We start from the raw sequence: 25049 nt of genomic DNA, 5'->3' as shown, positions 1-25049 counted from the left end.
TGAATGCATGCTACCTTCCCATTAGGCATTTAGTGGCCATCTTAGTTATCAGATTGAAAGGCATCATATATATGGGGATTAGTCACACACACACACACACACACACACACACACACACACACACACACAGAGTCTTAGACCATCTATCTCCCTGAAGATGAAGATAAGGGAGTACTTAGGTAGAGCAAAAAGCTAAAGTCCTTTTGTCTCAAGTCCCACTACACACAACTTGGATTCTTACAAGAAGATTGCAATGAGTTGACACTTTACTTTGTAGCTCAGCAGCTACTACAGGGGAAGGTAGGGTTGCAAATGGAGAACAAATAAAATTGTTAAAATATGATTTTAATAGCTCTAAATACTTTTACATAATAGGATACTGGCTAAGAAGAGCACATTTGAAAAAAAAGATTTTCCGCATTTTCTCATTAGACATCATTTAAATCTCATGCAGTAGATCTTTGTGAAATGAGAGCACTGGCAATATGATTTCTTTTTAATTTTCTTATATTTTGGCCACTGCAAACAAAGGCCCTGCGGAAAACGTTAGCACTTAGATGATGGGTGTTAGTAGGGACTGTGGGAGATCGATAGCAATTGGAAAATCTCCTTTCAACTCAATTTGATAGGTGAAACCAAGTAATCATAGTAATGATTATGCTAGATAGTTTACTTTCTCACTGGTTTGTAAATAAGTCTGACCTACCAAGAAACAGGGCTTGCAATCCATCTCTCCTATTAGATTCTCTTAATATTTGCTTTATATATGTCTTGTAATGTTGGGCATAGGTATTTCCAATAGTTTTATCCTCTTGATGAATTGCCTCCTTCATTATCATCTAATGGCCTCTTTTTCTCTTTTTTACACTTTTTGGCATAATGGCTATCTAATAAAGTTTAACTATTCCTGATTTCTGGCTTCCCATTTTCAAAGAGCATCCTATTCCATGGTTTTCACTTTTATGGAAGTGTGTCATGGGTAGAATATAGTTGGATATTATTGGAAAATGAAAAGGAAGATCACATGTTTGAAGAATGTTTTGGCACATCATATGGTAATTGAGTATGGGAAGTAAGTGGTGACTCAGCCATCTACGATGACTGTGATGTGCCTTCTAGTTCAATTACATTCACTGCAGTTTTGCTTTTCATTTGATTCTGAGATGTAAAACTCGATGTCTATTCATCATTCAAGTTTAGATTTGATTATTTTCTGTTTCTGTATGGATAACATTTCAGTTTATTATCCAATATTGTTATTGAAAAAAATACAGCTAAAGGTTTTGAATGCTATCTTCTGTCAGCATTACAAACCTTTCAGTAAATTTTTACTTATCTTGAAAAGCGATTCCCTAACCAATGAGAGGAATACTTGATAAAAGTAGACCTTTTTAGACTTTAAAATGAAGTTACTCAGAGATAAAATCTCTCTAACGAGGGCCAGGAGTTTGGCCTAGTGGTAGAGTGCTTGCCTAGCATGCACAAGGACCCGGGTTCGATTCCTCGGTACCACATACATAGAAAAAAGCCAGAAATGGTGCTGAGGCTCAAGTGGTAGAGCTCTAGCCTTGAGAAAGTCCAAGGACAGTGCTCAGGCCCTGAGCTCAAGCCCACGACGGCAAAAAAAAAAAAAAAAAAAAAAAAAATCTCTCTAACGAGCCTCACTTCCATCCCCCTGTTAAACCACAGTTTTCAGTTCTAAAGCATTTTTCTAGAAAGATCTCTGGCTGCCCACCTCTCCATCCTGTCATCCTTTCCATCTCTGAGGTCTGTACTTCCTGTGTTAGGCTGCCCTGGTGGGCACATATTTATTCATAAGCTCCCTTCCTACTCTCTAAGCTTTCCGTGTTATAAAAACCCTATCTTCATGTTCTTTTCATTACTTGGTTCTTTGGGACCAGAACTTGCACAACACCACATTTTGTTGTTGGTGATGGTAGTGGTTGTAGGACTTGAACTCTGGGCCTGGGCGTTGTCCCTGAGCTCTTCAACTCAAGGCCACCACTCTACCCCTTGAGCTACAGTTCTGCTTCCGGTTTTCTGGTGGTTAATTGGAGATGAGCCTCACTGACTCCAGTGCCTTGGCTCAAATCTCAGCCTCCTGAGTAACTAGGATTACAGGCGTGAGCCACTGCACCCAGCGCATCACATTTTTTTTATCATACTAAAATCAGTAGAGAAACAGAAAAGGCATAGCACTGATATAATCCCAACCTCTTTGCCTCAAAGACTTGCTGACTCTTAATTGAGGGTAGAGTATGTCTTGAAATTAAGTATTTTTCTCATTTCTATTCGCTGTATCATATTGAAGCAAGAATCTGAAGATTAAAATTTTATAAGGCTACATTTTACCGATGACTCAATACTCACCACATGTTTCCAAGTATTACAAACAAAATATGCATTTCCCTCTGCCTCGGAAATACTCCTATGGTTATAAAAGTGGATAACTTTGCATAAGAACTCTAGAATAACTACTAAATCCAATTTTTGAACAATCTATAGATGGACCATTGGAGTTTCCAAAAGGAAGGCCCAAGTTAGCCAGTGTAGCACAAAGCAGAGGAAATTCCATTTGGAATGTCCCTAAGGGATCACGGACTACTCCTCTCTTGATTGAAATACTTGCCAAAGCTTTCATGTCCAGCTAACCTTTGTATCCATATTCTTTCCAAAAAATGGAGGGGGAGAGAGAGGGATGAATGCATGCCAGCTCTGTGCGAAAATTATGTGGAAGATCCCCAGACCAGTGACAAAACTTGAAGTTCAAAAGTTATCAGTTCCTGGGATAATAACATTAGGTGATGCTAAAGGAAACAGACACTTGGGAGCAGGAGTCCCTCCAGTCTCTGCTTCCCTAAATTTACTGACAAGTTTCAATCAAAATCCAATCAAATCAATAGAATAGGACTGTAGCTTTTGCAAAATCTGGCTTTTGGTCTGCTTTCTCAATATCATACCAATCACATCGTCTGTGGTATGGTACAAACACTGAGCTTCTAATGTAGAGGTACAGTCTCAGGTGCATGGAGGATGTTTAGTGTAAATTTTTTTCTTGGTGCAGCAATCCCCAAAACCCCTTAAGTATGAGGGAAAATGAACATCAGAGTAAATGAAAATATGACCCAACAGGAATCTCTGTCTCTGTCTCTCTGTCTCTGTCTCTCTCTGTCTGTCTCTCTCTGTCTGTCTCTGTCTCTGTCTCTGTCTCTGTCTCTCTCTCTCTCTCTCTCTCTCTCACACACACACACACACACACACACACACACACACACACACACACACACACACAGTGGAAGAGAGCCTTGTAGAGACCTCTTATGATAGGCTGCTAAATGTTGTTTGGAAAAAGTGGACTTTTGACAGATGAACTTCATTTCCCTTGGATTCATGTTTATCTAATGGAGTTGTGGGTTGAGAAATGATCCAGGATTTAAAAGGTCAAACAGTGACCTGGTTCACACACTGCAGACTCCTCCCATCTCACTCATGGTTTCCCCAGCCAGGTGGTCGGGATGGCTGTTGGTACATGCACTGCACAAATGATCACCCAGGGACACATCAACCTCTTGAACTTGGCCTTCTTGGTTCCGGAAGCCCCAACAAACACAGGTTTTAATGTGCTTCAATTCCACACAGCACTTTGAGCTTGAAATCATTCCAGTGAATTTGATGAATGGACATCTTGTTATAATGCACTGGGAATGAGAACCATCAGTGAAATTAGAGAAATAATAATACATTAGATTTTTGTAATACCTTTCTTCATGAGAAAATGCATTTTCACAGAATTACACAAATTTAATCTCTCATTTTCCCAAATGTGAAAAAGTAGGGAAATGGTAAATAAATATTCTTGGCTTTTTTTATGTTTGGAATATAGAACATGTCTGGAAAATAGGTATTTTCTCATTTCTGCTCATGGTATCATATTGAAGCAAAACATAAATCTGAAGTTTAAAAATGTATAAGGACACATTTTGCCAGTGACTCAATACTCAACACATTTTCCAAGTATTACAAGAAAAATAAACAAAAATAAATCAGACAACATAAAACAAAAACACCTTTGTTTTAAAACACCATTAAAAAAGTATTATAAAGATGTTTCTTCTTCTTTCTTATTCCCTTGGTTCTCTGATGTATAAATAAGACATTTTTCCCCCTGCCTAGAACTCAGCCTTGTGTTCTGTCAAGTGTGATTCTGTTATTATCCTTGTATTTATGGGTTCCCAGTGAAGATAACCTCAGTTAGATGCATACCAAACTCTTTTGTGTTCCCTTTTCATTTTACACCCATTTCTGGGAAGGCCAATTTGCAGACTTACCTAGAAGCTCTCACAGAGCTCTCCAGACTCCCTGGTTAATGAGGAGGCAGGGTTTAGCTGTTGTATTTACATTGGGTTTTTTTTTCCCCTTGTATTTTTCAGAAATTGAGGCAAAGGAAGCATGTGACTGGCTCCGTGCAGCTGGGTTTCCTCAGTACGCTCAATTATATGAAGGTAAGTCAGCTTTTCTCTATGTTTTGGGGGGATTATTGTGGCTTCAACTCAGTGCCTTGCATGCTCACTTGGCTATTTTGTTCAACTTTGCTCTACCATTTGAGCCACAGCTCCATTTTCAGCTTTTTTGCTGGTTAATTAGAGATAAGGGTCACCAGGACTTTTCTGCCCTGGTTGGTTTCACCTTGATCCTTAGATCTCAACCTCCTAGATAGCTATGATTATAGATATGAGCTGCCGGCTCCTGGCTGTTTGTCTTCATTCTTTATGACGAGAATAAAAGTTGAGTTACATGGACTCCATGGCTTGTTTTTGTTTCCAAGTCTTTACTTTTCTCCTACTTTGTCTCCTTTCCCCTCACTCTGTGCAGTGTCAGAGCTTATTATGATAACACTTTGGAAAACAAAGCCTTTCCCAAGCTCACTTTACCTTCTTCCCATCACTGATTCTGTCAGGCTCTGCTTTGCAATGTGCCACCATTAGCAGCTTTTCCTTTCTTCTATATTTTTCATTTGATTTTTTTTTGTCTTCACTATTCTTGGTTTTCTTTTTTCAATTACAATGTTACTTGTTAAAATTTTCCTTCGAACCTCCAGGATATTGAAACAAAAGCCATATAATGAATGATTGTTGTCCTTAATGTACTATGTTGTCTCTCATCTCCTTTGCTGTCCCTTGGGTATCTCATATTGGTATAGTATCTCACTTTGTTATCTGATATATTGAACTTATTTGTATTTGGATATTTGAAATTTGATAGGGAAGGGGGAAAACCAAGACGGGTGGGGGGTGTGGGGGGGGAGGGAAATGGGTACCAAGACATGTGAAAGGGTATCAATGTATGTGAATTAATGCACCTTCTGTCTGGCAAATATCATGTAACCCTTTTACTAATTACAATAAATAATAATAATAATAATAATAAAAATAAAATAAAATAAAATTTTCCTTCGAAGTGTCACGACAACTTGTTTCACATATTTCTGTTTAGAAAATATTAAGTGCCAACTTCACTGGCTCAAGTCTGTAATCGTAGCTTACTTGTGAAGTAGAAATTGGGGGATTGAAGTTCAAGTCCGTAAAGTTTCAGAGATTCCATCTCAGCCTGCAAGCATAGTGGTGAGTTGCAGTGATACATTCCTGTCGTCCCTAGTGACCTGAGGAAGCACACATAGGAGAATCACAGCCCAGGCAGAAAGTAAAACCTTACCTTGAAAATAAGCAATGCTGAAAGAGGCCACAAGTATGGCTCAGTGACAAAGTGCTGACCTAGGATGCAAGAAACCCTGAGTGTAATTCCTAGTACCCCAGGGGGAGGTATTGGAGGGGGATGTTAAGGAACAGTTTGAGCTTTTAGGTGACACTTATATTTAAAATAACAATCAAGGATTTGGCTCCTTTTTGGATAATCCTTACATTTACTGAATTCGTCATATGCCAGCAGTAAGCAGCTGCTACAAGTAGGCTCTCCATTGGAGGACTATTGCCTGTAATCTTTCTTGGAGGATGAGATAGGAAGGATTGTAGTTGCAGGCCAACCAAGACCAAAAATAAAAAGATCATCTCTCAACAGAAAAACCTGGACTCAGAGAAATGCATCTGTCATTTTCGTTACAGCAGGAAGGATAAATCGGAAGAATAGAGATCTATGCAGGACCTTATTTCAAAAGTAACCAGAGGTCTGGGAATGTGGTTCAGTGGTAGAGTGCTTTAGCATGCATGAAGCCGTAGGTTCAGTTCCTCAGTACCACATAAGCAGAAAAAGCTGCAAGTGATGCCATGGCTCAAGTGGTATAGTGCTAGCCTTGAGCAAAAGATGCTTATGAAGAGTGCCCAGGCCCAGAGTTCAAGACCAGGATTGGAAAAAAAAAAAAGTAACAAGAGCATAAAGACTGTCTTTCAGTGCCTGTCTAACAAGTGCATGGGGCAAAGTCAAACCCCAGTATCAAATATGTGAAAGAGAAAAATGATCAACCAACACTACTAACTTTGACCCTGACTTCTCTTGTCAATGATTTCTAGAGTTCTGCCTATAGAAATGCCATGCCTAAAATTAATACTGTGTTCTAAATATTGCCAGTGACCTTCCAAACTGGCACAATTGGGCTGTTGGAGAAAAGTCATGGTGTTGGAATTCCTTCTTCTCTTTTTCGGACACTTCAAAGTGATTCAGAATGCCACTACAAAAGAAAACATTTGAGACCATTGAACTTTGGGTATTTTGGGAAATGTCCTTTGTGAAAGAAAAAGAAATCTGCTAAACTAAGTATTTCGTGAGATCATCAGAATAAAAGTCAGTGACCTGTGCTTTTAGGTGGATGGTGAGAACAGAAAAGCTCTTCTCCAGCTCTACATCAGCAGCTGTCTGCAATGAGAATGACTATAAAAATGCAGGCACTTAGTATTTAATCCTATCCAAGGTCAAGTTCTTGATTATTCTCATATTTCTCCCACTTACAATGTACTTTCAAAAGCATTTACTGTGATAAAAATAAAATTGCCTGCTATTTTAAACACTGCCAATAATGATAATGGGCAGAATGGGCAATAGCTGCAATTAAGACTGGTAGTTTGTGCAGACCTTAGCAGCCTGAAAAATGTTGGTACCCATTTAGACACAACCTGGTGCATAAACCTCTTTGTCTCCCCCTTTTTCCTCTTAGATTCACAATTTCCCATCAACATTGTAGCTGTCAAGAATGATCATGATTTTCTTGAAAAGGACCTTGTAGAACCTCTTTACAGGTAAATCATGTGAAGTTTTTTGTTTGTTTGTTTCTTCCTATTAGTCAGTCTCCAAGGGCAGATTCAACAGTTAATATTTATCATGTATCTGTTAGGTGACAGACACCTAAGATCTAGATTCTAAGTATACTACAGTGAGCATAACCACTTTCTAATTTTGACAGAGCTTATATACTAGATTTAGATGGTGAATTAGGATAATACAAAATGAAGGAGAGAAAGGGAGATGGAAATGGAAGAAATGATTTTTTTCTGAGTGGATTAAATGTGGGATGAGATAGAATGAGTGCATGATAGCATGAGTGATCAAAGAAGGCTCTGGAAAACCCCATGAATATGTCAAACTTGGCTCATTTTTTGCAGTTAACAGACTTTATCCTCAAATTGGAAAATATAAGGCCAAGTAATTGTATCGGCAAGCTAGCATATTTTAAGTGTTTGGTCTATGTAAGCTGCTATTATGTCACAAAGATGTGTATATGAAAAGTTGTTTCCCCTAAAACATTTTGTAGCCTAATGTCTTCTTCATTCATGTGACATGAGTGCATGAAAATGATGTAACATTTATAATTTGGTAGTAATAAAAAGATCCAGTGGAATCTGTATCTCAAAAAATTGTCCTGTAGGACTTTGAAGTTTCTTGACTAAAGCCAAAGAGAGAAGTCAGAGCTGTAAATTAGTATTAATTGTGGCATATAATCATTTCATCAGGGCCATATAGTTTGTTCTGGGCTAAAAAAAACCTTAAAGTTCAGTACTGTTCTCCCTTCCCCCATTGCTCTTTCTATTGAATTCTGTATTTGACATGCAAAAGGTGGCAATTTCAAAGGAAAAAATACTGATGAATAGAACTTTTGTCAACACAGAAGAAATCACTATACATTATAATAGTACCTTAGAATGATCCTGCTCTTCAGGTAGCTGAATCTTCATACATGTATATTTTTGTGTTCACAAGCTGGTCAGTCACTCTATAGTTCCTAGATGAAGAGAAAATAGATTTGTGTTAAGAAATAAACTCTTACACCCATGAAAAATTGATGCCATGAGTTTGTATAACAATCCTATGCTACAGAAAAGCAAAGAATTCTTATAAGTTAGAAAAGCGAACAAGCACTAAGTGCCATTTATGAGAGTTAGTGAGATCAATGGATGATTTGGGTACTTCTCTAAAGGTGATGAACTGGGAAAGTGGTGATTCCTCCTTTGCATGTCAAAGGCATATGCCAAACAAGAGCATCTTCCTCTATAGAAGTATTTATTCCACTTAGTACTGCTTAACCATTACCTCATTCTATTTCCTCTCTTCATGCTGAGGCTATTATTGCTAGTTGACATTTAAAAAACAAGTAACTTCCATTTGTAAATGATACTTCATTGTATTCTTCCTATTAAATTTGTATTTTCTTTAAATTGAACTACAACATATACATGTGTGCAATAAAAAATTTCACTATTTTAAGTAAGTCTTGGGACCAAGTACAATGTCTTCCAATTTTGTTCTTTTCCTACTGTGTGGCTGCAGCAGTGCCTCTGCCTTCCTTTATAAGTTTTAAAAATGGATATAGGTGTCTTTTTTATATTCCTAATGTAATTTTTTTTGTTTGTGGTGCTATAGTAGAGGGACTGCTTTCTATCATTTCAACTTCCGTTTGCTTATTGCTCAAATCTGATGTTTTTAGTATATTGTCATTGAATCCTACAATCTTTCCAAATTCACTCATTACTTCTAGTAGTTTTGTCATGTTCTCCTTAGGATTTTATTTCTAAATGTTTAAGATTTCATTTCATATTTTTAAGTCAAAATTTAATCGTAAACAGAAGGAGGCAAAGAATATTTCTATGTGTGTGGTTACACTGACAGAATGATATATGTGTCTTAGAGGGTTAAACCTTGAAAAAGTTTTGGACTTTCCCATCCAAGCCTATACACTTAAAAAAAAAAAACAAAAAAAAAAAACCGTTTTTCAGATACATGATAGGAATGAACTAATACTGTTAGTATGAAATAACAGCATGGAGAAATAGAGTTCCAAATAGTAACACTTATTTCAACAAGAAAAATCAAGACTTTTCTTATAAAGTGTAAGACCCAGGGAAGTGGTAGAGTGCTTGCCTAGCATGCACAAATCCCTGGGTTCGATTCCTCAGTACCACATACACAGAAAGAGCTGGAAGTGGCACTGTGGCTCAAGTGGTACAGCACTAGCCTTGAGCAAAAGGACAGTGCCCAGGCCCTGAGTTCAATAACAATAATAATAACAATAGTAAAGTATAATACACATTGGGACACACACAGTGGCAGCAGGATCCATCCATATTCCCCCAAAGACCTTACTGCATGAGCAAAAGGAAGGTCAGCAATCTCACACACCAGAACTCTCTTGACTAGCGCCTCCTGTGTGGAAAAAAAAATGATTCAAGTGGCAGGAGGCTGTTGTAATTGGAACAATTTTTAGGTCAGCTATGTCTCCAAAAATATTATGAAGCAAGAGAAACATTTGGCTTGAGGTGTGCGAACTGAGTTGCTCGGGGAATAGTAGCCATGGGTAAAACCAAGGCCAAAGGAATGGTCACACGGGGTGGATCAAAGGAAGTGGGTGGAGTAGGTAGGCAGAGGAGATGGCTTGCAAAAAACAAAAAAGAAGAAGCAGCAGCAGCAATGTGGAATTCTTTCCCTTCCTTGTGAGTTCCTCAAGACACAGGAACACAGGCAGAAGGAAGCTCTCCAGATCCGGGGGAATGACAGCACTTTTCAAACTTTGAGACGGATGAGTGGTTAATTAAGATACTCTCCCACTCACATGGTAAGTCATGATGATTGCCAAGAGAGCACTAAGGGAGAGCGGATTTTGTTCATGTTCTTCTGTAAGAAGAACTATAGACACAGATCTGGCCCCCTGCTTTTTTAAGCTGTACAGTTCCTGGGTCTAGCTGAAATACAGGATGGCAGAAGGAAACCTAGCCGCAGGGCAGCTTCTACAAAGGAAGATCAAGACAGGCAGGAGAGCTGGAGTGTCCTGGGGATTTTTTTTTTGTTGTTGTTTGTTTATTTGTTTAAAACACCCATAACAAGAATTGTACTATGTTTTTTTTGTAAATGTCTCTCTTTATGTAGGTTCGTGTCTCAATTCCCAGTTTAATGGGGAGTTGTTTAAAGTGTTCTTTTTTAAAAAAAATTAGCTTCAACATACATATTGTACTAAGATGTACACTATAAAAGGAAACCAGCTTGAGCACCAAATAGATTGTGTTTGTTGTTGGTTTGTAGATTTAATTTTGCTACAGGCTAACTCTGTACCACTTGTGCCACAGCGCCACTTCCTTAGATTTAATTTTGTAACCATCATTTTTTTTTTACTTCCTCAAACTAGACAGATTTGTTCCCCTTTCTGAAAGATGTGAACCTTCAGAATGACAGCTGACCCAGTGTCCCTGTGGTGCCAGCAACACACAGTAGACACCTTGCTAAAGGTTTGATATGGGAAGATGGAAGAGCATGCTTCCTATTATTTTCGTGAAAATTCAGTTTCCATGTTTTGAGTGAATCCTTAATTGTAAAATGCATCTCCTGCGTGTCATGAATTGCTCATTGCAAATCTAATTGACTAGGCAAGCTGATTGAAACTATAATTCTTTAAAATGTAGAGATGGCCTACGCATCAACATCTCTTAGGAAAGCTGTCACCTTTAAGGCAAATGGCAGCAAATTTCCAGAATGAGTCTTTTTTATGGAAACAGTATGTTCTAGAGCATTTTGCTCTATTTGCTATACTTAATTGGACTACTAATGTAGGCCCTCCATGCTCAGTATGATTATTGTATGTTTTTGTTTTTTGCCTGTCCTGGGTGTGGGCATAGGGTGTGGGCACTGCCCCTGAACTATTTTTTTTTTTTTTACTAAAGGCTAATACTCTACTACTACTTGAGCTGCAGCTCCACTTCCAACTTTTTTGCTGGTTAGTTGGAGATGAGAATATTCAGACTTTCTTGCCCAGGTTGACTTTGAACCATGATCCTCAGATCACAGCCTCCTGAGAAACTAGGATTACAGGCAAGAGGCATTGGCAGCCAGTTTTGATCTTTAAATGTCTAAGTTAGGCTAGTAAATCAGTGACATTTTGTGTTGTTAATAATAATCAATTATAGCATGTATAAAACAAGGGTATCTCTCGTGGTCGGTATTGTTTGATGTAGTTATAGAAGTGGTTAGGACTACATGGTATATCCTGCTTTTCATATTTTTTTCTTTTATTATCTTCATATAGTCATATAAAGGAGTTGCCATTTAACAAAGAAGCTTATAAAAACAGTATATCTTGATCATTGTCACCCCTTTCAACATTCTCACCCTCCTCTCTCCTCCCCACCCCTTCCCTTACTTTTCTTAAATTTGTAGGACTATATACTGGATTTTTTTTATAGCATTCTCCCTCCCTTCTCCTCTTCATTCATCTGCCTCTTTCCCCTTAACCCCATTCCACCCCTTTCAAGCATCTGCTTCTTGGCATTTTGTTATGCTGAACTATGTCCTTCATATTAAAAAAAAAAAGCAAATGATTATGTTTCCCATAGAACAAGATGGGAGGGTACTAACAAGAATATTTAAAATTCACTACCATACACAAAAGCCCATGCTTGTTTTGAATATAGTAATAATATTAATGTGTAATGATAGCCCTTATGGATATTGATCAAGGCAGTAAATATTTTCCCTTTATGAATCATCTCAGGGATTGCATAGATCATGTATTTTATTGTTACACTGTGTAACAATATGGAGCCATTTATTTGGCCAAGTTGCTTAGAGAATGAGATTGAAGTTTACATAATCCTCGTGCTCACCTCTACCTTTAAAATCTTGAGACTATAAATAAGCATACACCCTAATAAGCAGTTACTCTATTTCTTTAAAATGCAAGCTTGTCACTATGAACCAGGTACTTCGCATTATACAAGTATCTGCTCACTGAATGTTCAGAGCAGCTCCGGAAGACAGGACCTAACAGCATTCTCAATGTACTGAGGACGAAATCGAGACTGTACAAATAATTGACCCACTAAAATGGTGGTAGGAATCACCCAAGTAGAAACACATGTGATTTTGATGTGGCTGTTTTGAACTTTTAGTTTTAACTAAATTTAATGATCAAGACAAGCCTCTTTATCCTCACCCCCAATCCTGCCATGCAGAGTCACCACCCTGCCAGTATGTATGGACAGGAATAGATAGACCTGGGGTACAGATGGTACAGACATGCAGAAGGCGAAGACTGAGGATTTCTATGGAAAATAAATCGTATAAACATTGATTTCCATCTTCTAAAATGGCTAGTCAAGCTGACATTTGCAGCTCAAAGTTTGATGAAAAAGATACAAGAAACTATGAGATTAGGCAGGAGGTTGAAAGAAAAAGTTTATCATTTTAATTTTATTCACTTCTCTGTCTCTCTATTTTTTAATCTAATAATTAGAACTACATTATCAGCATTTTTAGAAGTGCCTTGCTTTGCTAAAGGGTAGCGACAGCACTCCACGAATGTCATTCTGAGAGGGAAGTACACTGAGCTCCCATTGAATGCTCACCTCAAGCGATGAAGAATGAGTCTGGCAAGGCACTGGTGGCTCATGCTTGTAATCCTAGCTACACATGAGGCTGAGATCTGAAAATTGTGGTTCAAACTTAGTCCAGGCAGAAAAGTCCCCATGGGACACTGATCTCCAATTACCACTCAAAAACGAGGTAGGGCTGTGGCTCAAATGGGAGAGCACTAGCCTGGAGCAAAAGAGCTCAGGGACAGAACCCAGACTCTGAGTCCAATCCTTACAACCACCACCACCAACAACAAAAAGAATGAGTCTGTATTTGTTGCTACTGTTCAGAAAGACAGTGACCAGACTTCTCCGAGGTAGAGCAGCTAAACAGTGTAAACAGCCTCCTCTGAGACACAGAACAGGGATGTGAAGATATCAGGGGAAGCTGAAGGGAAGATGAGGTGGTGTCTGGAGAACCTGGTCACTGAGAAGACACCTGGGGTGTGGCTGAGTGTTCACACATGGATCTGGTTGGCGCTTTCAGAGGATACAGAAATACAAAAGCATCCAAGTCTGAAGCTCTGAAGGTCCTGAGAGCGGGTGAGGTTGCCAGGGCCTGGAGCGGGAGGAGGAAGTTTCCACGCTGGCTGATACTGGGAAGGCGAAGGAAAGAAAGGCCTACAACATCTTTCATTGGTTTTGTTTTATTGCCAATTTTTTAACCTCTCTTAGAAATCACTGGTTGTGACCTTTACTTCAACCCTGCCTAAGTTCTCACTAGCAAAATTATCTGGATGCTATAAACACTGCAAAGAATGATAGATACCCATCCAGTTTTTCTAATAGATAGATGTATACATATGTATGTTCATATGAATATAAGATTGATCTGAAAAAAAACCCAAAAGTGAAAAATCTCAATTTAAAAAAAAATCACGCGCTCTCTTTCCTTATTAATTTATTCGTTTTATGTTGTTTTTATTTATTTATGTTTTTTATTTCTTTACCCTTGGGCCTCTTTGGTTATCCTCTTTTATGCATTAGCCAATAGTGTTTATGTTCATCTTTGAAATATTAATGAGTACAGCATAGAGCTTACTTAAAATTATTTTCATCTGCAAGCTAAACAACATCACACAGTTCCACACACAAGTACCCTGTTCCGACAATATTCACATACTTAATTTTCTTCCAAATAGCTAATCTTTGTCATTGTTTTTTTATCCCCTACAATCAGCTGACATCAGAGATAGTTGTTTGTGTGATTCTGGGCTGAGGCAGAGGTCTTTCTTTTTTATTTAAACATACTGTAAGCTGACCGTGGTGTGGGCAGCCAGAGGGGAAGACAGAGTGGAAGCAAGGCCTTCCTTAGCTGGCTACTCTGCAGTGGCATGACAACAGTCACGTGCTGACTTCTGACCACATTCTTAGGTATCCCACTGCGGAGGGCCAGTGGCTATTGAAATACCCATATCTAGGGAGCTACCAACTGGAGTTGTGTGCTTGGCATATCCCACCTGCTCCCCATGTTGGCCGAACTTCTTGGAGCTAGGAGACCTTTCCCATGCCCTGCAGCTAGCTACAGTACAGGGAGGGGCTGCCCCTGGTCTGCTGGCCTTTGATGCCTGAGTCCAGAGCACATCTTCAGTGACTAGTTCCTAAATGTCTCCGGAGCTCCACCTAGAACACTCCTTAGTTGATAGGGCTTGCCTCTGATACAGGAACCCCGGGTGAGAAGTTCAGGCTGCTGGAATTGAGTCAGAATCCCCTGGAAGGGATGAATTTATAACCTTGCTTGTTATTCCTCTCGTGCCTTTGGCAGGAATATTAGAACCATCCCAGGAAACTGGCCATTAAATCAGCATGGAAGACCTCATGACCAATCTGAAGTCTGTTTAAATGTTAAGCTCTGAATCTAAATTATGAATGTGGAAAAGCTCTTTAGTTTTCCTATCGTCTGTAGGCAGGACCTACAGTCTATGTGTGACCCCAGACTCCCGGACAGTGTGCGAGGCCAATAACATTGTGGATCTACCTTCTCCCAGTCACCTGCCAACCTCCCTGGCAGTTCTCTAGCCCTGGTCTCCCCAGCCGTGCACTGCCCTGTGCAGCCTCCCTGCTCTTAGAAGGATTCCTCCACTGTCTCAGTCCCCTTCTCCCTTCATTCTCCTTCCTATGGGCCGTCTAGGTAGAGTTCATTTTTCCGTGAGTATTGCTTCGTTCCTGCTTTGATCAACTGGACATGCACGAGACTTTCTGTCAGTTTCTAAGGGCTCCACATAGGGGGCTACATCTTAGTTAACTGTCCATTATGGGTGTCGGTGTTTTGTGGTGTTGTCCTGAGCAGAACTTTCCTAAGTGTTAAGTGGAATCAGAACTTGGAAGCAAATACTCTTATCAGTTCATTGTATTGCTTCTTTATGTTAGAGAACATTATATGATAATATATTACTCATTTGCTCCTCAAAATAGCCTAAGTCACTGTCTTCCTTAGATAACTTCTTCAGGAAATATACTAGACCATTCAGATCTCAGCTCTCCTCCCTCCGATTTCTGCTGTGTTTGCACCTTCTTGATACTGTCCTCTCAAACTGCCAAGTCCATAGATCATTTAATATTTCTTACTCTTTCTTTTCCTTCACTTCCCTTCCCTTCTCTTCCCTTCTCCTTCCCTTCTTTCCTTTCTTCCTTCTTTCCTTCCTTACTTCCTCCCTTCCTGAAGTTTGACTACCTTCCTTGGCCCAGGCCTTCAATAGTGTCATTTATCTCTAGAGTCTATGTTTTTATCCAGACTATATATTCTTGCAGAAGTTAGTTATTGCTACTGTGTTCTGTGAAATAAAACCAGCACCATGTCATGGCTGGAACGAGTATGTGGTTCCAGATCACCTGAAAGAATGCTTTCTTCTTTAGTATGTGGTAAGATTCAAAAGTGGATGATTTGTATGCATGGTATTTGAAATTATGCCCATCATTTCAATGGTTGTAATTTTGTAGATGGAATCAAGAACTAATAAGCTACCAGAATGAGAGCAAAATAAGATATAGACCACTTCTGTATTGCAAAGTCAAAGCAAGCAATTATTTTTTTAATGAATAAAACAATTGAAAATAGATTATTTAGAGTAGTTTTTGGTTCATGACCAAACAAAAAGAAAAGTTCCTGCTTATTCCCATACATATCCACCACTACCAACCTCCCCTACAGAACTGCTCCAGTGGTGAACCTCCTTTGAAATAGCATTAACATCCAGAGTTTCACAGTGCACATTAGAGTTCAGTTAACACCAAACTCTCTTAGTGCTTTTATGCTATTCTTTCATACTGGTACAAATTCACCAATGTTTCATACAAATGGTTTCATTTCTGTAAAAACCCTCTGTGCTGTTTATTCAACTCTTTTTCTTTCCAGTTTCTGACAACTGCTGATCTTTTCTGTCTTAGTTTTATTTTTTCTAAAGTATTTAATGATTTTGTTCAAATATAATTATATTTCAATAAAGCAGAGTAGAAATTAATAGGAGGAAGATCAGTGGAGTTGAATACTTATGTGAAGAATTACCAAACGAATTTCCAGAGATTACATCCTTTAGAGAGCTCTAGTTCAAAATCCATGGAAACTCTTGCTGCTGCCAATGGTTTTAACTTGGACATATAGATAGTCATATCTCATTATTATTTTAGGATGGTAGCTAATGATGATAAACACGTGCTTTTATGTGCTTATTAGCTATTTGTATATTTTCTCTTAGAAATACCAGTTCACAAATTTACTCTTGAGTAAAACAATTTACTTTTGAGTAAAAAGAGGTATCAGGTATTGTAAGTGCTTTCAGAACATTTTCTTCAAATTGAAAAGCAAGTTCTTCAAGTAGATGTGCCAACAGATTTTTGAGCTTAGGTGTGATTAAAGGACTCAAATCCAACAGACAAATCTGGTCAAAATCCCTGGCTCTCAAAAATAACAAACTCTCTTCATGTACCAGAAATGTAAAGCATATAGAGTCCTTTGATGTATTTGTGTTGTGTAGTAGGTAAATACTTTGTTGTAGACTGGCATGCTTTGTTTGGAGTTCCAACCATAATGGAAGAGTGAGTGGAAAATTTTATAAAACAAACAATCTTTCTGTAATTAAGCCCATCACAGAGCTGCCAAGTTAGCAACATTTTTTAAATGTTTACATAAAGATGAAAATACATTAGGAAATGGTAAAGAAGACAGCCTGTCAATTATATCAGCAAAGGCCAAGAATTCACTAAAGACAACTTTCAGACCAGATAATGAATTTCTAATCCAGAATTGCCTCTTTTATTGAACACTATCAAGAATGGATAGTGAGTAGATAAAATGGATGCTCAAGATAAGGAGAATCATCATATATTTTCAACCAATGAGTGATATAAGAAGCTGACATGTAGAATTGGTTTTGAAGTAAAACACTGGAAATAATAAGGTAACCATTTAAGATGCTGTTGCCTGACTCAAGGTGGAAGATGAGAAGGCACTGAATTAGAACCAAAAGAGAGGCAAGACTTCCCTGAAGGGATAATAACTTTATCATGCCAGACTATTGCCTTCTAGTTCTCTATCTCTTCTCCCATTATAATGAGCTTACATTTTTTTAAGATCTAGAAGGACAAGGAGGATATGGATAGATCCTTGTGTCTTCTACTCTTATAAATGAAAGAGGGAGCTAATTGTTTTTGTTTTCTTTTTCAGTTGTAATGCCCAGTCCTTTTTGATATGTATTAATTTTGCATTTCTCCTTATTTATCTGTCCTAACTCAATACTAGAACTAAATTCTCATTTTCAGAACACAAAAATGCTCAAAAAATGAGGGTGAAGACATGCTAAAGAGAACTATTTTTTAGTTTAACTTTTATTGTAAAGGTAATGTACAGAGGGTTACAGTTACATAAGTAACGAATGAGTACATTTCTTTTTGAACAGTGTTGCCCTCTCCCTCATTTTCTCCCACTTTTTCCCCTCCCTGCCCTTCCCCACCCAAGTTGTGAAGTTCATATCCAACATAGCATCTAGTGAGGATCTTCTATTCATGCATTCTAAGAAAATTGGCAAAAATAAACCTACTAAGAATTAAGAAACAATTATAGCAGGGGTTCAAGGTATAAAGTTAATAAACAAAAATAAATCATTTTCTATATACAATGAAACAATCGAATTTTAAATTAAATTATTTTATTAGCATAAAATAATTTAAAAGCATTTAATTATAAATACAACAAAATATGTACAAGAGTTGGGCAATGAAAGTGGCCAACTTCTGGGTAAATAAATAAAGCAGAATGTAAATGGAGAAACATATGTGTTCCATGAAAGATTCAGAAATGTCAAAATGTTAGTTCTTTTCAGATTTAATTTGTTTTGTTTAAATTTTATTGTAAAGATGTGCAGAAGGATTAGTTACATAAGTAAGGTAATGAGTACATTTCTTTTTTGAACAGTATTACCCCTCCCTCATTTCCCTCTTCCCTCTTCCTTCTGCCCTCCCCCGCTCCCAAGTTATAAAGTTCATTTCCAACATAGTATCTAGTGAGTATCACTGTTGTATTGCTGCACCCCTTGTCCCATCATTGCTGTGATTCCCTTTCCCTTCCCCAAATCATATCCACTTATATACTAGACAAAGGATACAGAAATGGAAAACAGTGATGAGTAATTGTACCAAAGAGGACAAAAAGAAAAAATAATAATAAAATAGTACAACAAAAAAAAAAGCTTGAAGAGGACTATTTGAAATTATATCTTAAAATGGATAGAAGCCCACATCTAGTCTCCTAACTTTACCTAGAAATTGTTCCTTAAAGAGCTTTAGATAGGAATAGAAATTCCTTAGCTGGGGAACAGGAAGGCTGGAATACTTCACCAAAATAAAACCCCATGTGACAGTCTATCTACAACATCCCCAGGGCTCTCCTGTTACACAACTACTACAACCACTGAGCACTAGAAAAAAAAAAATGCTAACAAGGAGTTTCAATTCTAAGAAATGGGATCGGCTCATAATAAAAAAAAAAAGATTTAAAACAAAAACAAGAGCACTAGGTACTAATAGCTCAGGCCCATAATCCTAACTACATTTCCAAAGCCAGCCTGGGCAGGAAATTCTGAGAGACTCTTATCTCATAGTGATATAATTGAGGAAGTCCTTGGGTTTGATGTTTAGGGATAGGCCCATAGAAAATGAAGAAAACAAATGAGTTGTCTATTAACATAATAATAATGAAAGGTTGAGAATAAAAGAGAAGCTATTCAAATATGATACCTATGTCATTACAATTTCCATAGTTATATTCAGCCATGAATATTGATTTATCAAAAATTATGAAATTCTGAGTTGTATTTGGATGAGACAAAGAGATGAGGAGATGCACAGTGAGGAGTAGATGAGAGAAGACAAATCATTTTCCCAAAAAAAGCCCTTTCAGTAGATAGTTACATAAACTGAAAAGCCTAAAAGTCACAGCATATAGGAACATGGTTCAACAGAAAGAATACTTGCCTAAGCATGCATGGGGCCTTGAGTTCAAACTCCATGATTGCCTGGAAAATCTCTTTTGCTGTCCCTTGGTTATCTCATATTGTTACAGTATCTCACTTTGTTATCTGATATATTGGATATATTTGTATTTGATTATTTGAAATTGGATAGGGAAGGGGGGAAAACAAGATGTGGGGGGTGGGGGGAGGGTAATGGGGACCAAGACATATGAAAGGGTATCAATGTATGTGAATTAATGCACCTTCTATCTGGCAAGTATCATATAACCCTTTTATTAATTACAATAAAAATAACAAAAAAAGAAATTCCTTAGTGAAAACAGAAAAAAAAAGAAAAAGAAAAAGAAGCAGCAGCATGAGCATAATTTTAGAAAATAAATGCCCAGTAAAAGACTTTAAAAGAGCCACTTACCAAGAGTGGTAAGTAGAAAAAGGGATTGGCTCTTTGAACTAAATGCAACTCAGAATTTTGATTTAAAAAAAAAAAAAGAGGGCTGGGAGTTTGGCCTAGTGGTAGAGTGCTTGCCTAGCATGCACAAAGACCCAGGTTCAATTCCTCAGTACTACATACATAGAAAAAAGCCAGAAATGGTGCTGAGGCTCAAGTGGTAGAGCTCTAACCTTGAGAAAATCCAAGGACAGTGCTCAGGCCCTGAGCTCAAGCCCATGACTGGCAAAAAAAAAAGAAAGAAAGAAACAAGTAACAAGTAATAAAAGTATTTTCCAAGAGAATGTAATGAAAGAGAGACTAAAGAGGACTGTAGAGTAATGAAAAATGAATATACTCTCTATAAGACTGATGGAAATAAGATTGAGAGGTGATTGTTAGATTGCTTGCTCATGGTTCTTTTGACTAATTGGCTAGTCAGTTTGGGTTTTTTGGGGGGGAGTTTATTTTTTACATTTTATTTTAATTTATTAAGTACTTGGTTATTATTTATTTATTTTTATTAAAGAATTTATTAACATTGATTTTTACATCATATTTCAAATGACAAGTTTAACAAACAAATGTTCAGGAAGGGAATCTCTATATACAGTCATTGAAACTTAGTTTTTAGAACTTAATCAAAATTAGGCTAAGAGTGTGTATGTCATAGATACATATTAGTTTATGAAATAAAACAGTATGTCTATAGAGTCATAGGTTTTTATGTCTATGTAGTTATGTTTATATTTCCATTACCATGTCCATAGCATTAGGTATGCAAATAGTCAGTTTGTTTTTGACAGGAATGAGCATAAAGAGAAGAAAGGAGTGGAAAGAGTTGGGAGAGCCGAGCTGAGAAGGAATAACTGAGATAAGCAGTCTCAAATGGAGAAGGCTTTGTTTGCTTGGTCAGTATTGAGAAATGAGCTGTATGGCAACACGATTTCTATTGTAAAAGGTAGTGATCCCTTTAGTATTTTAAATATATATACACATTAAAATATATATTTATATAAATATTTGCATTACATATAATATGCATATTATACACACACACACATATGTGTGTGTATAAGGAGCTTTGCTGACTTAGGTTCATAAGCCCAAAAGAAGTAAATACAAGTCCAGGAGCATAAACTAGTGGTAGAGAGCTCAACTAGCATGCACGAAGCCCTGAGTTCGATTCCTCTGTTCCATATACGCAGAAAAAGCCAGAACTGTCACTGTGGTACAAATGGCAGAGCGCTAGCCAAGTACAGTGCCCAGGCCCTGAATTCAAGCCCCAGTACTGGCCAAAAAAAAAAAAAAAAAAGACCCAGATGAAGTGGTAGATTATAAGAAGGACCATGCTTAGCTATACGGCAGGAGAGAAGTGCAAATGAATGAGCCTATAGATATAACTGATGTTGTTTTTTGTGACAGTACTGAAGCTTGAACTCAGAATCTTGTGCTCTTGCATAGCTATTTTGCTCAAGGCTGGCATTCTGCCATTTGAGCCATACCTCCACTAAATATAAGCACTAATTTTTGTGGGGGGGGGGATCATGGAGCTTGAACTCAGTCTGGGCCTAGGCGCTGCCCTGGAGCTCTTCAGCTCAAAGCTACCACCTTACTCCTGGGCTTGGGTGTTGTCCCTTAGCTCTTCAGCTCAAGATTATCACCCTACCCTTGAGCCAAGCCCACAACCCTTTTTCTAGAGGTTAACTGGAAATAAGAGACTCAGGTCCTTTTGTGTCTCGACTGGCTTTGAACCTTGGTCTTCAGATCTCAGCCTTCTGAGTAGCTAGAATTACAGCCACCAACTGGCCTAAGTACTTATTTTTAAATACAGCACTGAGGCTTGAATTCAAGTCCTGATGTGAAAAGATCATTAAGAGAACTCATAATTAATAGTTTCTGTTTCCTCTCTGGCAGCAGTGACTGGATCCAGCCAAGGAATTGTATCTTTTATATGTCTGAAATGGAGAGCCAGACAAAGAGAAAAAGTGAAAGGAATTCTTCTAGTTAGTAATTTGGGGAGCCTAGCTGAGGGTAAAAGTCAAAATTTATGCCATGACACAATACCACACCGGGGCTGGCTTCAACAACAGGAAGTCTGGAAGCTGGAAAAGTCTAGAGTTAAGGAACTGGCAGGATCTAGAATCCTCCCTTTTGACTTTATTTACTCCTAATCACCCCCTTACTCCAAATTAAATCACACTGAGCTTAGGACTTGAACATATGTTTAACTCAGTGGTATAATGTAAGTTGTTTTTCCATGTAACCCAACTTCCCAAGAGAAAGAGAAAAGACACTTGAATTAATATGTATTTGGTGATTGTTGATGAAAGTATAGCTACAATGGTTGAGGTAAATTCTAGGAATGGTGGAAAGAAACCAGTAAGGAGCTGAGTTAGGATTACAGAAAGGGCAGAGATTAATACACTTAATGGCAGAATCCTCTGAGGTCAGGAGACAAATAGAAACTCTTCTGTAATTTGTTTTCTGGGGATCTGTGAGACCTAATTAGTTGTTCCTGCATTTCCAACTTCACTGAAATTAAAATATTATCAAAGTGAAAAGAAGACTTAGGTTCACTGGTGGTAGTAATCACTGCATTTCTCTTTCTTTTTAGACGATTAAATACATTGAACAAGTGTGCCTCAATGAAACTTGATGTGAACTTCCAAAGGAAAAAGGTAGGTGCCATACCATGTGAAGACCATAAAGCAATTTGTGCTTATACATTAAAAACAACCTGAAGCAAAACTCACAAATAACTAATATGTTTTTTCTCCAAATACCTATTTTACAAATGGTATACATAAATCTACTGTAAGGCCACACTAAGATCCTTGTCTCTTACCCTATTTCAGTTTGCTTAATCTTTCCTGAAAATAAAGGCCATGCATAAAGATATATGCACTTTAGGAAAATCTTTTTCAGAAGTTTATGTAGATATAAATTTGAGGTCACTATTAGATTCAAAGACTCCACAGACTGATTAGTCTGTGAGAATGATGAACCTTTGATACATTCTTTTCAGGTGCACATTATCTCTAGCACATGTCAGATGTGCATCCATTTTCCAGAAGGGTTATTAGACAATGAGGTGGAAGAAATGAGGACAGTGTTGCAAACACTGAGTCTCTCTTATCCTTCACCTTTCTTTACTCTAATGCTTCTTTCTCTCCAGTCAGGAAGAATTGGAGGAAGGTTGAAAAATCATGAGACTCCCAGTTCCCTGGAGGATTTTGCATGTACTAATCCTTTCTGTGTGGACCAGACTATAGAAATTTCAATTTTGAAATGAAGCTGAACAATCCAAATATCTAAAATCTGTAACATTCCAAAATTCAACATTTTTGACAGGTTGCTTAAAACTTTTGAACCTTAATTCCACTACTTGGCATCTACCCAATCGTCCAGAAACAAGGACATACTAAAGCTACTAACACAACAATGTTCATTGCATCACTGTTTACCATAGCAAAGATATGGAACCAACCCAGATGCCCCTCAGTAGATGACTGGATCAAGGAAGATATGGTATTTATACACAATGGAATTCTGTGCTGCCATAAGAAAGAATGACATTGCCCCATTTGTAGGGAAATGGAAAGACTTAGAAAAAATCATATTAAGTGAAGTAAGCCAGACTCAAAGGAACATAGGCTCAATGATTTCCCTCATTTGTAATAATTAGTACAAGCCTATGACTCTCCTAGCAGAGGATTATAATAGCTCAAAGCCTAGATACATAAGGCCATATAGGATGAGGCTAAATGAAAGGAACTCCAGGATATGGAAACAAGAGCTTTATCTTGGGTGATTGTTGTTCTTAATGTACTATGTTATTTCTCTTCACTTTTGTTGCCCTTTGGTTAATCTCATATCGCTACAGTATCTGACTTTGTTACCTGGTATATTGTACATATGTTTATTTTTTATTTGAAATAGGCAAGGGAAAGGGGGAAAACAAGATGATTGCGAGGGGGTGGGGGGAATACAATGGTAAAAAACATGAGAAGGGGTATCAATGTGTGAGAAGTAATTCACCTTCTATCTGGTGAATATAACTGTAACCCTTCTATATATTACGATAAAAAATAAAAATTTTGAACCTCATCATCCAAGCCCCTGGTGGTGGGGGGGTCACATCTATAATCTTTGCTACTCAGGAGACTGAGAGCTGAAGATTGTGGTTCAAATGCAGCACAAGCAGGAAAGTCTATGAGAATCTTCTCTCCAGTAAACCAATAAAAAGCCAGAAGTGGAGTTGTGGGTTCAAATAGTAGAGTACCAGCCTTGAGCTAAAAGAAAAGCTAAGGAATAGCACGCAAGACTTGAGAGAGAAAAAAAACATCTTTGAATATTCAGAGCATTATAGATTTTCAGATTAGGGATGCTCAAGCAGTTTAACTTTATGCAAAGACTCTCTCTCCTCTCCTCTCCTCTCCTCTCCTCTCCTCTCCTCTCCTCTCCCTCTCCCTCTCCCTCTCCCTCTCCCTCTCCCTCTCCCTCTCCCTCTCCCTCTCCCTCTCCCTCTCCCTCTCCCTCTCCCTCTCCCTCTCCCTCTCCCTCTCCCTCTCCCTCTCCCTCTCCCTCTCCCTCTCCCTCTCCCTCTCCCTCTCCCTCTCCCTCTCCCTCTCCCTCTCCCTCTCCCTCTCCCTCTCCCTCTCCCTCTCCCTCTCCTCTCCTCTCCAAAATCTGAAATGCTGGTTCCAGGCATTTGGGGACAATACTATACTTATATTCACTGAGTGGTTACTATTTTCTAGAAGCTAAAATATGCCCTTTGATCCATTCTTATAGGGCTTTTCTATTTTCTAGATAAGAAAAATAAACCTATAATTTGCCAAGACCTTTCAGCTGGTAATATAACAAGATTGCAACAGCAAAGCTCATCTAACTGGCTGCTAATCACACTGCTGTTCTGCTTAACCTTTCTCACTGAATTGATCCTTTTGTTTTTTGGAGATTCAGAATTAAAATAGTTAACTAGGTTTTCCCTTGGTATCCCCACCAAGTAACAAATCAAACCTCAGTATATTGTGCAGCAGAGAAAACCTTGAGTCAAAAGAAAAGTGTTCTTTATTCTGGTTTAAACATAGAAATCATTACATTCAATGGATTTTAACTTACTCCTGAGTAATCTAATCTTTAAAAACAACTTACTTAAATTTCTGCTCTAAAATAGCAGAAAAAAAAAGTCAACTGAGTGTGCTTGATCTTACCTTAGAAACAATTTGAGGCTTGAGCTAGGAGCCAAAGATTTCAGGTACAGAGGTTAAAGGGGGTAAAATACAGTATCTAGAGACACATTAAGACATG

At 38.0% G+C, this 25049-nt stretch overlaps 1 protein-coding gene across 2 annotated transcripts in view; it reads left to right on the top strand.

Moving 5' to 3' along the window:
• The window catches only part of Stard13 (StAR related lipid transfer domain containing 13), a 238994-nt gene that overhangs the window by 175364 nt on the left and 38581 nt on the right, over positions 1 to 25049 (top strand). For both annotated transcript variants that reach the window (XM_090342249.1, XM_090342248.1), the window contains exons 2-4: positions 4431 to 4502; positions 7166 to 7247; positions 22351 to 22414. In XM_090342249.1, the coding sequence (XP_090198375.1) occupies positions 4431 to 4502; positions 7166 to 7247; positions 22351 to 22414 (218 nt within the window). The remainder of the gene's footprint in view (positions 1 to 4430; positions 4503 to 7165; positions 7248 to 22350; positions 22415 to 25049) is intronic.

This window comes from Megascapheus bottae, chromosome 11, assembly GCF_031878675.1.
Source record: "Megascapheus bottae isolate mThoBot1 chromosome 11, mThoBot2.hap1, whole genome shotgun sequence".
In the NCBI taxonomy this organism is placed as follows: Eukaryota; Metazoa; Chordata; class Mammalia; order Rodentia; family Geomyidae; genus Megascapheus; species Megascapheus bottae.
The sequence above is the reverse complement of the archived record's forward strand: the minus strand, read 5'-3'. Positions and strand labels throughout refer to the sequence as shown.